Here is a 16,816-nt window from a genome sequence, read left to right on the forward strand (position 1 = left end):
AACTGGAAGGAGAGTTGGGCACCTGGCCTGTACTTTGCCAAGCTGCCTGCTGGAAGAAAGAGAACTGTGCTACCACAGCCAAGTTCTGTGAAGAGCTGAGCAGGAAGAAGTCATTACAAGGGCTGCAGGGAACAGTAGCTACCAGATACAAAATGTTGATATGCTTAGTTTAATTAAAGAATCAAAGCCATCTAACCTTTACTGTGTTCATTTTGTAATACAATGTACCCACATAGATTGTTGAAGTTCAATATTTGTCTATAAATGCCTTTGATTACATTGTTAGTCCAATGATAGACTATAGTGTAAGGGTATCGTGATTGATAGGATTCATCTTCATTTTCTGGTTTTTGCTTTTAATTTATTTGTATAAAGCTTTTTTAGTATCCCTATTTGATTTAATCATAGAAGCCCTTTTTAGTTTCATGTGGCACAAATAGTTCTTCCTTTTTTATCTTCCCTGTTTCTCTCATGTGAAGTCCCAGTGTTTCTTAACCTCCAGTAAGTTTTCTGTTCTTGTGCTTGTACCACCTGTAATAACTTCCTCTTTAACATGTGCTTGTCTGAACAGGAAACGTTTAGCTTTGCCACTGAAATCAATATTTTATATTCACAATTCCAGGCTCACTATTTTATTATTAATGTCTTTGGTCTCTTTCTGGTCAAAGCCCTCTTCGATTCAAGGAGTAGCCAGAGGTGAGGGGGGAGGGACGGGGACAAAAGGGACACATATCACATCTCAGTCTTTACATAAAGGAAGCAATTTATGTGAAACTCTAGCTCTAGTTTTGCAGACTTCAGTATAGTGTAAAGAGGAGTTTTAGGCAAGATTATCCTATCTATAAACAGCAAACTGAATCCAATTTCAGCCTGCAAGCAAATGATCTTGAGTTCCATAGCTGAAATGAGCATCTTCTAAAACATAGCTAGAAATCTATCTACAGCCTACTGGTAAAGTACCGTATGCAAAGTAGAGTGGCAGGTTTTAAAATACAGAGCATTGCTAGGCGACTTTCAATTCCTGGCCTACACTTTGTTTTATAGCTGCCAGGTCCCTTCAACATCCCAGCAGGAGGTTGGAGGCCTGGGACTTACCTTTCGTGTTCCTCTTTGTGCCTAGCACGTGCATGCTCCTGACCTGCATGATGACATCACTTCCCGGAAGTGACGTCACCGTGCAGGCCACGTGCCACCTTGGAGCACTCTGGTGCTCCTCAGGGGGTTGAATCGGGCATCTTGGGAGCGTAGGAATGCACCGTCCAGGACCACCCCCCAGGAGGCACGTTCCTCCCTGCCAGCCAGGTAAGCATGGGGTGGGGGCAGGGAATCTCCTGCCCCTGGCAGAGGACTGACAACCTTACTTACCTCAAAGAAAGCCCTTATCTCTGGTTGCAACCTGCTTCATCTTTGAAGGAGGGACACCTAAAAAAGGCTTCAGATGTACTTTAGAAGGTCCATGCTGTCTTCAAGCTCATGTCTTCTAGCTCATGGTCAAACTTGGTAGTCTTTCAGGTGAGGACCAAGTTTAGAACTCTGAGTAGTATAGCCTTTCAGTAAATGATAAGATCAATATATCATGGCCTATACCTAAGAAACTCTTTAAGCTGACTAAGGACTGATAGTTTTGCAAATTTGCTCAAGAAAAGAATTTGCAAAAACTTGTGCAAATTCATCCTCAATCTCCCCTAATCTGTTCAACTTTTGTGTAAAGCCTTTAAAATAGCTAATTTGATGTAGTGATTAAAAGCACCAGGACTCTAATCTGGAGAACCGGGTTTGATTCCCCATTCCTCTGCTAGAAGCCAGCTGGGTGATCTTGGGTCAGTCACAGCTTCTAGGAGCTCTCTCAGCCCCACCCACCTCACAGGGTGATGGTTGTGAGGATAATAACACACTTTGTAAACTACTCTGAGTGGGCATTAAGTTGTCCTGAAGGGCAGTATATAAATCGAATGTTATTATTTATAAATAATTCATACTTCTGGGGTTGGCTGTTATCAATATGCTGACAATGCAGAGGTCCTGAACTGCTGCCTGTCCATTGTAGATAAATGGCTAAAAGTGAACAAATTGAAACTAAATCCCGACAAGACAGAATGATGATTGGGATGGCAGAGATTTTGAAGGACATTGTGCTTTCTACCTTCATTGGGATCAAGCTGGCTCTCACCATTTTGAGCAAGAGCTTAGGGGTTGTACTGGAGCCACTTCACTGCTGGAAAAGCAAGATAATGCAACTGCAAAAAATGCTTTCTACCAACTTAGTTTACTCTGGAAGATGGCCCTGTGCCTTGACTCAGCCAGTCTGATCCCACAGATCCATGCCAGGCTGCTACAATGCACTCTGCCTAGGCCTCCCCTCCAGTTGGTGCAGAATTCTGCAGTTTGGTTATTATCAGGAGCTCAGTGGAGCATATATATTGCACCATTCTGCAGTCACTTCATTTGTTGCCCATTAGACACTGGGTTCAGTTCGTGGTATCGGCTATCGCATACAAAGCCCTTCATGGTCTCGGACTCATATATCTCCAGGGTTGCCTCTCCCCCCAATGCTTTGCCACGGTAGCTTCACTTATCTGATTGGGGCCTTCTGCAGGTGCTGTTATCGGGCGGAGGCTCCTTGCGAAGTAGGGGAAATTAGCAAGCAAGGAGTAGGCTTAGTGAGAGGCGGTAACTAGCAGAATTTCCCACCAACTTTTACAAGGTTCCTCTCCCAAGGAAGCCAATGAGATGAGTGTTTCTCCAAGACAAAAGTAGTTTTTACTGAAGAGGAAAATATCATACATGTATAGATAGATTACTGTAAGTACATGTATCGATCACACAAGAGTCCTAGGAATATAGCTAGAAAGTGGGGAATAGAGTAAGGTTCAGGATAAGTTTACCTATCAGACAAGAAGCAAAGTCCACGGGGAATGACGGGCACCCGTGAAGAGAAGCCCAGGGAAAACCCTAAGGACACAACACTTTGACTGGGTCAGAGCCCAAATATTTATAAAGTGGAATGGTGCTTGGGGAGAAATGGTCCTATGCACGAAGGAGTTTGATAATTTGTCTCCTGGGAGTAATAAGGACTTTGATAATTTTTGATCAACATTCTGGCCGGAGATGAGGGGTGCAATTGCTTATTTTAGGTTCCTGACAATAAAACAATAATTCAACATTTCATTCAGGGACCAGAGGTGCAATTGTTTTTTCAGGTGCCCACCAATAAAACTATAATTCACATCAAGTATCTCTGAAGATTGGTGATACGTTTCCAAGTTTAAGTTAAATCCCCCCCGGGGGGGGAGCAATAAAACCATCTAGGGGTGACTGATGACTCTTGATTGTGGGATAGGATTGCATTGGGGTTTCTCACCAAACAAGCATGAAAGGGGAAGGGATATTATAGGGGTGTTAAAGGGGAGATCTCTCGGGTGTCCTTGTTCAAAGAGCTACAATCTGAGGCATGGGAGGCAGGAGTCCAATAGCGCCTAATTGCTCTGTATTTCCATTTGCTGAGTACGTGCATTCCAGTCTCCCGGGCTGGATCTGGTAACACTTGGTTCTACTGGACATGTGCTTCTGTGTCACGAAACACATCAGATTGAGAGGCTCATGTCTTTCATATCATAAGCAGTTATTGCAGCAGAAGCTAGATGTATCACTCACAGTGCCATCCTGCAAATGGGCAAAATCAAATACTGCCCACCAGTGCCCAAGCATTAATTTTTTGAGACAAACTTGTAAAATGCCCCCCTACACCCCCACAATCCTTTTTTACCTACATACAATTTCATGCACCATGAAAAAAGTTTTAGTTATGAAATTATTGTTACATATGCTACATTTCTGAACTATGTTTTTGCTACTTCTGTTTAATAACAACATCCAATCTGAGAATCTTGTAGGACTCCTATAAGTTTGCTAACTATTTTATAACTTTTTGGTTACTAAAAACAGATTATTCTGTCAATGTCCTTAATTTTTTTTTTGATAGACCAATGTGGCTGCAAATATTAGCTTTATTTTTCTGGCCTTTTTCATTGCAAAATCATGAACTAACCCTCCAAAGTCAATCTGTTTTGCAAGTTCACATTCAATAGACAAGATTTTGCATTGTTTAATATGCCATGTTAATACTTGGGCTTTGTTTCAGTCTTATTCAAGCTTTTCACTTGGTTTTAATTTCCACATCCCAATCATTACATTCCTTAGTAGATTTACCATCCTCTTGACTGCATTGACTCGCACTGTGTAATCCATGTTGAGTCTTAGTTAGAAAGGTAGACAATAAATAAGTTGCTGGATAGAGCTTGGTAGAAATAAAAGAATTTGCCTTTCTGAGCAATTCTCTGAAACAAGAGCTCTGTTACAGCTCTTGGCCTGTAACATAAATTAAACCTGGTTCACTTACTGAGAATGTACTGAGTGTGAAGAATAGAAACTCACTCATTGTTTTCTTTTTAAAAATATGCCTACAGCTGTCCCTGCACAGTACAGCACGTGTTGGATAGGGGTTTATTGGGGGATGAACTTGGTTTCCTATTTCACTCCTCGAAGAACAATGTTCAACTTCTGAGTCAAACTCTGCTTCTTCCTCTTCTTTTTGCTCTCTCTGCTTTGTCTTGGGCAGCTTCCCCGCCCCCGCCCCCCCCCCCCCCCCCGCTCCAGTGCCTTACATGTGTAGCTGAACAGTATTTGTTTGGCATTTTATAGTCTTATGTCAGTTATCTTTAATATTTTTAATCCTCATTTTAATGAGGAATGCTTGAACTAGGAATTCTTGAGCAAGTGTCCAGGGATTCTATTGCCTCTCATCTCATTCTGCCTGATAGAATGGTTACTTTCCTGATCTTTATATACCAGCAGCAATACAGACTGATGAACTTACATTTTGTAGGCCTAAGGAATTTATATATTGTATGCTCCTCTGCCTGTTCCTCTCATTCTGAAACTGATGGAGAAATTTGGGTCTGAAGAAGCTCCCCTGATCTGCAGGGTCCTCCTCAGCTGTCAGGGCCATCAAGCTCCAGCTGGGATTGAAATGTCAATAGCGGATCATGAAAAATCCCAGGATCCCTGGATACTGATGCAAACAATATGTCCAGCCTAGCCATATCTGATTGGTGGGAAGTTGAGTGGCGTCGTTTCCCTAACCTAGCTTGCTTCACTTCTATAGCCCACTAGGCTGTCTTCTAGAACTCATTTTGCTTTACAGTTCTGATGTCATCTGTTAGACCTGTGCTTATTGGTATAGGTGGACAGACACCCTTTGGTTCTTTACCACTGATATACCCCCAGTTCTCTCCTTACTGTCAGAGGAATCCAGTTAAATTAACAGCTGGTTCCCAGATAACCATTCGTTTCCCATTTCAAATAAATTCTCTTGGCCTTCCACAGAGTCTGTTGAGAGTGTATATGATCTTGTTGGCTCCAGTGGCTCTGGCATTCACACTCTGTCTTGTGTCCCTCTATACCATTGTCTTTTAGGTTCCCTTCATTTTAGCTGTGACTTCATCATGCTGAGTTTCAGAACTAGGAGCCTTATAGGCAAGACAGGCCCTTATGTACTTCATTAGGACAGATGGTGCTTGGACCAGACCAATATTCCTACAAGGTTAATTCTGGCTGTAAGATATTTCTTTCTTTATCCCCTTGTAGTGCACCAAGAGAAAAGAGGGACTAATGTGTCAAGAAAGATTCAAAAGCTATTTCTCAGAAGAACAGTTTTGTTAATGAAATGTGGTTTTCTCTTCAGATCCTTCTACCTTTCCTAGATGGTTAATAATGTGGAAGGATGTGAGGAGAAGACCAGATTTCCTAAATGAAACTGGCCAATAAAACCCACAGGACAGCTGGCTGAGCAGACACCAACTGTCAGACAGACAGACACACTGTCAAACACAGTGTGAAAGGAACACAGCCGTTTTAATCTGTAGGACAGCAACTACTGCAGTCCTTTTCACCAATGCCACGGTTAGGAAATTGGGAGAACTGCTACTGGAATGTCTTCATCTACTGTCATTTAATTTAATTAAAATACCTTTTTATTGGCTGTTTGCAGCCTTGGCAGACAGGTCCTCCTACTAGTCTTTCAGGTTAATGTCAAGACCGAGATGGGAGCAATTGCTTATGTTTATTCCATGCTAAGATGCCCTCCTGCACAGAATGTTAAAGGGATTTTGGACTTAACGTGAAGGTTCCTTCTACTCTGAGGAAATGACGGCATTTTACCTCTCCTTGAATTAACAGGGCAACAATTTTGGCTGGCTCTATTTTCCTTATGTTGTTGTTTTATTATCTGCTCTGATCAGAGTTATACAGTATTCGCTTGTCATATGTGCCTCTCCATAGTTTCTCTCTGAGTTTTGGTGGTGGAAATTGCCATCAAGTCACAGCTGATGTTATGGCGACCCCTGCTGGGTTTTTCAAGGCAAGAGACTTACAGAGGTGATTTGCCATTTCCTGCCTCTGCAACCCTGGTCTTCATTGGAGGTCTCCCATCCAATTACTAACCAAGGGCAGCCCTGTTTAGCTTCCAAGAGCTGATGAGATCAGGCTTGCCTGGGCTATCCAGATCAGAACACTCTTGAGTTTTAGGATAAGTTTACTATACGGCTTAGGGAACACTGGAACTGAGGAGCAGGGTGCCCCCCTCCCAACTACTGGAGACAGGAAGTTTGGAATTAAGCCTTTTTCCTCCTTTACTGATTGCTGAGAATCACTCATGTAAAGATACCCTCCCTTCCGCAGAGTAGAAGGAACCCTCATGGCAAGTCCAGCATTCCATTTTCTCTGTCTCGGACAGGAGATTGTACACGTATCCACAGTATATATGTTTGTTTCCATTTAGCTCATTCTTAAAATTATACACATTTGTAGGCACTGCTAGATTTATGCAGACACGTACCAGTTTTTGTTCACTGTTTTGTTTGCTGTGTGAATGTGGGAGGCCTAGGGTTGCCAGCCTCCAGGTAGAACCTGGATTTCTCTTGAAATTCCAACTGATCTCCAGACTACATAGATCAGTTCTCCTGGAGAAAATGGTAACTTTGTAAACTGGATAGTATGACAGCACATCTCTGCTCAGTTCTATTCCCAGACACCACCCCCCCCGCCGCCAAATTGCCAGGAATGTCCCAAGCCAGCAGCCCTAGTGGAGGACCTAAGACTTAAGCATCTTTCCTTCACTTGAACTTAGGTAGCTAATTAGAGATTTCTGCTTTCCTGGCAAACTATAGGGATAGCAAACCAATGTTTATTCCTAGTTTGCAACTCTGGTTTGTAGACCAAGTAGAAATAATAGTGGTTGGATATAACAGCAAACTATGGCTTGTTGTGAAAGTGGAAGCTTCTTATTTTCTGGTTGTGCCCAAGTCAGGTGGGAAGTGGAAGCATCTAAGCCTGAGAATTCCCCTGGCTCATTTTCCTGTGCCTGTGAAACTCAAATTTGCCAAAGGTAAATGTGCCAAACAAAGCTGCATTCTGTGTCCTATAGAAATTAAGCAACCTTGCATGCTTATTTTGCATTGTTTATTCATGAGGAACAGCTAGGAGTGATGTATTGCAGCCCCACATTCCTGAAATCCAGTTTCTAAGATTTCTTTCTAGTTTCTTACCTGGCATAAGCCTTTTCTAAGCCTATCACTTCCAGCCTTGAAGACTGGAAGTTTGCTAATTTTAAAAAGGAAACGCTGTGTTCTTTTATTTGTAGGGATTTCTTCTGCCAAAAGTGACTTGATATATGGGTAGAGATCACTTTTGACCAGATTTGCTCTTATTGTGCTTATTTGTGACGCAGGCCTGATTTATGGATCAGATTTTTTCATTTATTTTGAACCATTTTATCAACTTGTATGCTTAAGTAGAGTAATCATGGATATACAGAGCATCAGGGAAGGTGCAGGATATCCACGAGTAAAACCGTTAGATGCCAATCCAATGGTTGTTTTTTATTTCAGAGGGCTGCACAGCTTCCCCTCTCATGAATGTGGAAGTCAGTGACTGTAGATGTAACTCATTAGAAAGGCACAAAGGCTGGCAGATGCCTCCTCTATATGCACTTTTTAAATAAATGGGGGCCATCAAGATAGTTTTCAGACAAATGGGAGTCTGTACTACATAGAAGCAGAGTTACAGTTTGCTATTTTTACAAAATGAGTCCATTTGCATTCTGTTGTATTTCTGACACATGCAAGAATATAAAGAAGATGGCTTAAAACAGGTAGGATCCATCACAAAAATTCCACTCACGCTAGTGCTTGCAGACGAGTGGAAACACAGGGAAAAGATTATGGTAGCTGCTTTTGCTAATCCACTCTTATTGCATCCCCACTTGCATTTTCACTTTCACAAAAATGCAATTTCTAGGCACTATAATATGTATGGTGGAAAGTGCTAGATTTTGCACAAGATCTTGCTCAAGTGGAACTGCACCAGATTGGTTTATGTTTCTGTTTGTGCATCATTGGATCTAAGCCACAGCCTGGATTTTTTTTTTATAACTTCCATTATAATGTTTTTAATTTGTTAAAATAATTTCCATTATAATTTTATAATTTTAGCTCTGTTGTTGTTGGAGGGCCAACAACAGGACACAGGAGCACAAGCCATTCCTTCTTGGCATTGATATTCAGAAACATTTACTGCCTCTGAAGATTCCCTTTAGTAACCATGTCTAGGGATATTCGCCAAAAAAAAATCCAGAAGGTCTCAAAATCCAAGAAAGATCCTTTGATCCAGTTCAGACAGATCCCAGGTTTATTTGTCCATTATTCCCTACGGGGAAAACTATCAGGGGGCTGGGGTAATTCCTCAAGCAAATTCCACCAAATTTGCAGGGAACCTATTATTGACTGTCCTGTAAAGAACCTCCATGTTTTGGGAAGTTTAGACCCCAAGGTCCAATTCTATGAGCCCCTGAAGAATGTGCCCCCAGCCCCTCCCCATTTTTCCATGTTAGTTCTTGGGGCAAAAACACACAGGGCAAGGATGCTTGTGGCCAGAGCACACTCTCAATGCAAATTCAATCCCGGGAAAGCCCAACAGAACCAAACTGAAACAAGGGAATGGAATCCCCCAGAACCAAAGTGAAACAAGGGACCATCATCACACCGGAGAATCATGTCAATTTCACCCAAGTCAAACTGAAGCAAGGAACACTGTTACAACTTGGCTGAACAGAATCAGCAGCCAGATAGAACCCAGAGCCAGTGGGGGAACACCACAGAACCAAGCAAGTACCCAGCCACAAGCACAAAGCAATGGCAAACTAACACAATTGCTGAATTGTATAAAATGGATCCCGATTGGCTTCAGGTTGAAAGTAAGAGGGAGACACTCAAGTTCTCCTCTCCCACTAGCTCAGGGGAGCCTTGAGCTCCAGAGGGTGTGGCAGCCCTTCATCACTGGCCATCCCTCCTACCCCTGCATTGAGGAAAGTTAACATTAGAACAACACACATCTAACACAACAGCATTCTGTAGCTCTGTTTGGGTGTTTCTGTGTGTTTGCCTCTGCTCTGCGTCACATTCCCTACTTTCCCTAACATCTCTCTCTGAATCTTCTCATCCCAGTGGCAAGAGAACAAGATTTCTGGTGGTGGTTTTCTCAGTTTTATGCACAGATTTGTGCCAATAAGGTCCAAGAGTGTGCTGGCTTGGCTGGTGTTTTGGGGGTGTGCATGGGGTGTGTGTGTGTGTTCCAAATTGGAATGTGAAGAGGTTGAGATTTGAGAGTCCCTTCCATCTTCTCTTCCTTTACTTCCACTGTCCTCTCTTCTTGCCTCATCCTGAAAAGCCGGCTGCTGGCCTCAGAGGCAACTGGTGGTGGGCTCCTCCGTCAGTTTCTCCAGCATTCTCTGGTCCCTGGGGTGAGCCTGAGGGATGGAAAACTCACGTCCTCAAGCACCCCAAAGGACACCTCATGCTGCTGCTCCTTCCCCCGCTGCTGGGTCTTAACAGCTAGAGGAGGGGGAGCCTCAGCAGCAGGCCTCTGCACAGTGCCAGCTCCTGCCTCAGGCACCTGTAGGGTGGGGCTCCTGCAGCCGCCTCAGCGAAGATGGCCTTGCAAGCTCTTTTACTATTATTTTAATTTAATTTATTACATTTATATTCTGCCCTCCCCGCTTCAGCGGCCAGGCCAGTGGATGGCGATTGTGCTGGGGCAGGGCTTCTCCATGCTGCAGCTCTCCCCCTCCCCGTCACACCTCCAGTCTTAGCCCTCACCTTGTCACCAGGGCTTCTCCCCACAGTCCTCTCACTCAGTTTCTTTCCTCTTTAACCCATGCTAACCTGCAAACATTAACCAATCCACCTAAAACACCTAGCCAAAATTCAGGTTTTTTAAAACCTACTTTCCAATACCTTGCTGATTTTAGCAAATCTCTTTTTGATGGACAAATCTCTTTTTAAAAGGCCTTATTTAGTAATGTGGTATTAGCTATCTATACTAGCAAGAAGCTTAATTCCTCTTCAGGAATCAAGCAACTCCCCTGAACCCAGTCCCAGACTACAGGTCATCCTGTACAAACACACTGCTTCCAAAGTTCAAAAGCCAAAGCACCTATGCATCAGGAGAAAACAGAATCACCCCTCAGAAGAACAATAATCAAAAATGAGCAGCAACTGTTTAACAAGCACTGCCCCATACAACCGCAAAAACAGTTTTTAAAAGGTAAAGTTTAAAACCAAACTTGTCCATCGTCCTCACCCTCTCTATTCCAGGCACCAGGCCAACTGCCCTCCCACAAAAGACAAGAAAAACCCAGCGAGTCAAACCAGGTAGAAGTCCTCCTGGCACAGGTCTCCCTTCTCTTCCTCCAGGCACCAGTGCAATAGCAGTAGGCAGGGCAGGCCACAGCAAATCCACTCCAAAAGGCAAAGCAGGCCAGCCGTACTAGAGAGAGCCAGCAGCAGCAGCGGTCTCTCAATCCAAGGCCAAACCACACAAAAAGGAGTCTGCACTGAGGCAAGCCTCCTTATTAACTCTTGCAGGGCAATTTGAAAAAAACTCCTTCTCAGAGAATCCCATTGACCAGAGAATGAGAGCTCCTGCAAGGATTGGCTACTCACTTCTCCTTTCCTGCTCATTTCCCCTCCCTCTTCCTTCTGCCTCACTCCCCTCCTCCCCCTCCCCTCTTTGCAAAAAAAGGCAGAAAATGCTGTTTCAAGGAAACAGAGAAACAGCTGCATTTCCCAAATCTACCCAGATTTATCTGGGTGTCCTGATCCTTGGTACCTGGATTGGGTCTGGGATTTTCTATTGTGATCCAAGAAGGCTGAATTTTGCTGAATCTGCAAAAACCTGGCTTTAAAACCCAGTTCCTGGACCCGAATTGCACACTCTTAACCATGGCTAGTAGCCCCTGATAGACCTATCATGAATCTGTGTAACCCTCTGACACTCCTTGATCATTGAAAATGTTCTAGCATTTTGGGATAGGGAGAAAAAGTTCATGTATTCCACTCTCCCTACCCCATGTCCCCTTTTGCCCTGACCTGGATAGCCCAGATGAGCCTGATCTTGTCATATCTCAGAAGCTAAGCAGGGGCGGTCTTGATTAGGAATTGGATGGGAGACCTCTGAAGATCAAAGTTGCAGAGGCAGGCAATGGCAAACCACCTCTGTTAGTCTCTTACCATGAAAACCCCAGCAGTGAATGCCATAAGTCAGCTATGACTTGAGGGCACTCTCCACCACCACCAGTGTCCCCTTTTAGTCTATGAGTACATTTGGGTCTCCCAGATTCTTGTATCATTTGTAAATATTTAAAGACAATATAACATCTACTTCCTTTGCATTGTTTAAACTAAAGAAAAAAACCAAAGGCAAATGTTGAGGCACTAGTTTTAGCATTCCCAAAGGAAGGAGTGTGCGTGATATGCCTTGGACATGGTTGTCCACTCATCTATTTCTGCAGAATTTAACTTGCTTCCATAGAGGTCACTGGGGCACAAGAGTTTACATTCAGTCTCTGAATCATCATGTGCATTTCTTGTTCATTCTGGATCAGATTGGTGATTGCAATATCTTTTCCACTATGTGAAGGAGGCATATAAGTAAGAATTTTGTTTTATTTCCTTCACAGCTAGTCAGGAGAATTTATAATGATGTTTTTTGTTTGGATTATAATTTGTATGAGTAGTTTAATTTTCTCCCACGCCCTGTTCATGAATCAAGAAAGCATGCGTGTACTTCCACAGTTCCTAGTAAATACTGCAAAAACATTAATTACATCTGAAAACTATCAAGTTTGCTAGACATAGTATTGGTAACGGCATCAATTAATTGCCATTAAATTTATGAAACAACCAATCTTTAGAAATGGAAAATTTTCCACTCTATATCTCTTGGGGGGGGGAGGGGTTTCTAAGTATTACATGATTTTTGATGATGGGATTATAATACAGGTTACACTGTTTACAAAACAGAACATGTTTAAAGAGAAAATACGTGAAAACAAGTTTTCATTTTGGTCTATTTGAAAATCTACCAACACTTCTATACTGATTGCAGAAAGTTATAAATTTAGACCATTAAGTCAGGTAGTTCAAGGTAAGTAAATAATTCCCAAATACTGGTGATGGTAGTGACCTCCAATTTTATTCTGACCCTTTCCATCTCTCGCTTGTCAGATTATCCCTCACTTTGCGGCTGTTGGGAGATCCTCAAGCACCAAGTAAACTTCAAACAAGTTTCTTAAATCAAGATGCCATTCAAAGCAGGACTAGAACTAACTGAGCTGCAGAACATGACAGTCCCAGAGGATGACAACATCAGCAACGATTCCAATGATTTCACAGAAGTAGAAAATGGCCAGATGAATAGGTGAGTACTTTTCCATTGCTCCAGCTTTACTGTGTGAAAACACACTTGTTTAAAAACGGCGTTTCTGACTTGAAACATGACTTGTGAATTATTCATGACTGAGTCATGCCCTATTTGAAGATGTAATTTGGATTTCATACTCATCCTCTGTTGAGCATCAGTGGCTATAGTGCAAGATACAGAGACTACTAATTTAAAAGCCAGTATGCTTAATACGAATGTTTATACATACCACGGAACCAAAAAGTCAGCATTTAAAAATGCCTGATCAGTCAAAAACACAAAGTCAAATCAAATAGTAACATTAGGCATGGAAAATATTTGGACAACAGAAAATTTCCATTGATTTTTAAAAATTTTTTGCCTATTTCCCCCTCCCATGGTGAACCTCTGACTCCTGGTGGTCCCTGTCCTCCCAGGAGCCACATTTCCGGTGACATTTTGTGATGGAGCAAGAGAGAAGAGCTGGAATATCCTTTCTTCATTGGAGAACTTGCACAGGATCCAACCCATTAATGTGATGTAGAGGTTGGACTAGGATCTGGGAGGTCCAGGTTGAATAGCCATTCTACCATGAAAGTGTGCTGGGTGACCTTGGGCCAGTCGCAGTCTCTCTGCCTAACCCATCTCCACAAGGTTGTTGTGAGGATAAAATGGAAGAGTTGACAGTGACATGAGCCACTTTAGATCCCTGTTGGGGAGAAAAGCAGGGTATAAAATAAATTAAAAAAACACAAATCCATGAAGTATCTGAGGATGGAGGGGAAAAGATATTCATAGTTATTTGTCCCCAGGGGGCTGGAGTGTTTGAATACACTGCAGTAAGCAGAATGGAAAGTGTTGGAAAATACAAATCCATCACGCTAGCCAAGATACAGTCTTCCGGCGAAGGCTTTTTGGAAAAGCCTTTTGTATTTGGGAGAGGCCCCTTTGGTCAAAGTAAAGTACCTCTTCTAGTGGAATAATCCATGGGATCCAGCTCCATGTTGCTTCTAAACTTAAAAAGATCCAAAATTACCAGTTTGGTTGTAGTGATTAAGAGTGCGGGACTCTAATCTGGAGAAACGGGTTTGATTCCCAACTCCTCCTCTTGAAGCCAGCTGGGTGACCTTGGGTCAGTCACAGCTTCTAGCTCTCTCAGCCCCACCCGCCTCTCAAGGTATTGTGGGGATAATAATAACATACTTTGTAAACCACTCTGAGTGGGTGTTAAGTTGTCCTGAAGGGCGGTATATAAATTGAATGTTGTTGTCGTTGTTGAGTCCTTTTTCATAGGACTTAACTAGAAAGGACACCAAGAGATTGATGGATGTGTGCTTTTTAAACTGCAGATAGCAGCCATAGGAGTTCAAAATGAAGCAGCTGCATAGAAGGGCTAATCAATTTCCCCTTTCGCCATTTTCAAGCCTCTCTTCCATCCCAGCTTCTGTTTTGACTGATGGAAAAAATATACAGGAGCCATAGGCTTCTTCTGGGCAGTAAGTAGTAGCCAGGGAAGGGGAAATTGAGGCTAAGAATACAGTGCAGGAAAAAAAGGTTAAACTGCTTTGCCTCAACTGCCAGGTTTTCAGTCTGTGGGAGCCCCACAGATGCTCTGTTCACAGATATCCTGTCTGAAGTCTTTCAGTTCAGTGCATATGTAGAAGAAAGTAGCCAGAATTCTTGTTGCGCAGAATTTATTTTTCATTTGTCCCCCCCTCTTCTCCCCAGTGGGGGACACAAACATCATTCTTAACATAATTCTCCTGTCCTCCACTTACCTTCTCAACAACAGTCCTGCGAGGTAAGTTAGTCTAAGAGTGAGCGAGTGGATGAATGTATGGCAGAGCGTGGATTTAAAGCCGAGTCACCCAGATATGAGTCCATAATTGAGACCATACATCACACTGACTTTACCTTGTTAAGCTGATTAACTGAAGTTTTAATACCTTTGGTCAGAAAAAGATTCATTCATTTCTTGCTACACCGAGGTTGCCCCCCTTCACTGCCTGACAGTGAAGGTGACCTTGGGTCAGTCACAGCTTCTAGCTCTCTCAGCCCCACCCGCCTCACAAGGTATTGTGGGGATAATAATAACATACTTTGTAAACCGCTCTGAGTGGGTGTTAAGTTGTCCTGAAGGGCGGTATATAAATTGAATGTTGTTGAGCTCTGCATATTCATCTGTACTACAACAGCAGTACATTAGAACCGCTGTCCATATTCATGAAGAACATATAATATAGCCAGCCTAGGATGGTGCCCCTTATGGCAAGTAAGACCATATAGCTTAGGACTGTCTACTCTGACTGGGACTAACACTCTAAAGTCTCAGGCAGTAATAGCTCTTCCACATATAATTGGTTTAACTTGAGAACTTCTGCACATGCTCTAACTCTGTCACGGTCCCTTCCCTGCTTTACTGGCAGGGGGGCTCCATGTTTGAATGTTCCACTATGGCAAAAATTCTCTTCCTATAAAAAGTTAGGAGTCTAGCAGAAGGGGAGAAAGCCTAGCCCTCTCCTTAATAAGCTAGTTTTCCTCCTATAACCAGGCTATTTAAAAAATAGAGAGAGGGGCATTCAGCATCCATTCGTCCACCTGCATTCTGGAGCAGCCCCAGGAGGTGTCATGCTATTTATTGCATTTGAGTCAAGCAAACTAAAAGCTAAGTAGGTCAAATCTTTATTTGGTTTATTTTGAGTCAGAATAAAAAAAGCCTCTTTTCAGTACAGTTTTATCTGCGTATGCATCTTGTGGTTTTAACGACTTCATTAATTGGAGTTTTTTTGTCTTTTAATTGTTAGAATAAGCTGGTTACTGTAACCTCAGATAGAAAGCATGCAGCTAACATCAACAATATGAATACTTGTGTTTATTTTAGTTGGGTGGGGGTTTGTATGCTTGGAAATGAAAATGTATCTGATGTTGTGGAATATCACAGTTTTAGCAGTCTGAAGAATTCACTGTTTTGAAAAGACTGCATTGGATCTTATCATTGGTTTCTTCTAAGAAGTATCCAGTGACTTCTTTCCATTAAAGCCCTGCACAGATAACCCATCTGCACGTTGACTCAGTATGTGGGGAGAGAGCATGGGCATGCCTGCTTGTGATCGCTGAACATCATTTGCACGGCATGACTGCGTGGAGGAAGTGCCTGTGCGTAGGTCCCCTCCTGGTGGTCAGCAGCGCTGCTTTCCTCGTGTCGCTCATCGTCAGGAAGGGGCATCCATGTGGGTACTTCTCTGCCTATTCATGCTGTGCAGATGGTTGCACAGAGGTGGGAGTGAGGCCAACACACTCGTACCCACTCTCCCTCCCCACACAGTGAGTCAGTACATGGATAGGTTGTCTGCACAGAGTTTAGATCTTTCTTCCATAGAGAAAATCTTAACTCTCCGTCAGCTGAAGCCTTCCTCTGTCGAAGGAAATCAGAGCAAGAATTGGTGGATGAGAATCACAGGACCCAATCCACCGTTTTTCATATTTTGTTTTGCTCTTTCCCACATATTTAACAGCCCAGTTAAAGGTAGTTCTGGCCATGTCCCATTGAAACCAGTGAAATGTTAGCTGTGACTTATGTCTCATTTCTTTCAGTAGAGTCACAGTTGACTCTGGCTGGAGTCACTGTTTTCTCTGGAGTTTGTATTTTGTACTCAAGTTTGTACCCAGACTTAAGATTTGTCCTATTGATTTCAGTGGGAAAGTGTTTAAACTTCCCCCACTAAAATAAAGAAGACTTCTGAGTACTTTGGTTTGTTTTCTCTCACTCTTAACTAGAACATGGGGTTACCCAAAGTGGCTTGGATTGTCACATTCAGAAATTTCTGAGGGAAGCCCTTTCTTGTTGAAGAACTACAATGCGGGAATTAGGTTCTTAGAGTGGTGTATTTGTGAGCTGGTCTCATATACCTATTTCAGACAGTTGTTTGTTTTGAGTTTTGACCACTTCGCTGTAGTCTTTTCTTGGGTGCCATATCCTTCCGCAGCTGCATTATTTACATACATTCATTCTGACTCTCTG

At 42.8% G+C, this 16,816-nt stretch overlaps 1 protein-coding gene across 1 annotated transcript in view; it reads left to right on the top strand.

Moving 5' to 3' along the window:
• Positions 1-16,816, top strand: part of SLC38A1 (solute carrier family 38 member 1) — a 61,153-nt gene that overhangs the window by 9,091 nt on the left and 35,246 nt on the right. The window contains exon 2 of the mRNA XM_054989205.1: positions 12,621-12,813. Within this exon, the coding sequence (XP_054845180.1) occupies positions 12,695-12,813 (119 nt within the window). The 5' untranslated portion in view covers positions 12,621-12,694. The remainder of the gene's footprint in view (positions 1-12,620; positions 12,814-16,816) is intronic.

Source organism: Eublepharis macularius, chromosome 9 (genome assembly GCF_028583425.1).
Source record: "Eublepharis macularius isolate TG4126 chromosome 9, MPM_Emac_v1.0, whole genome shotgun sequence".
NCBI classification, from domain to species: Eukaryota; Metazoa; Chordata; class Lepidosauria; order Squamata; family Eublepharidae; genus Eublepharis; species Eublepharis macularius.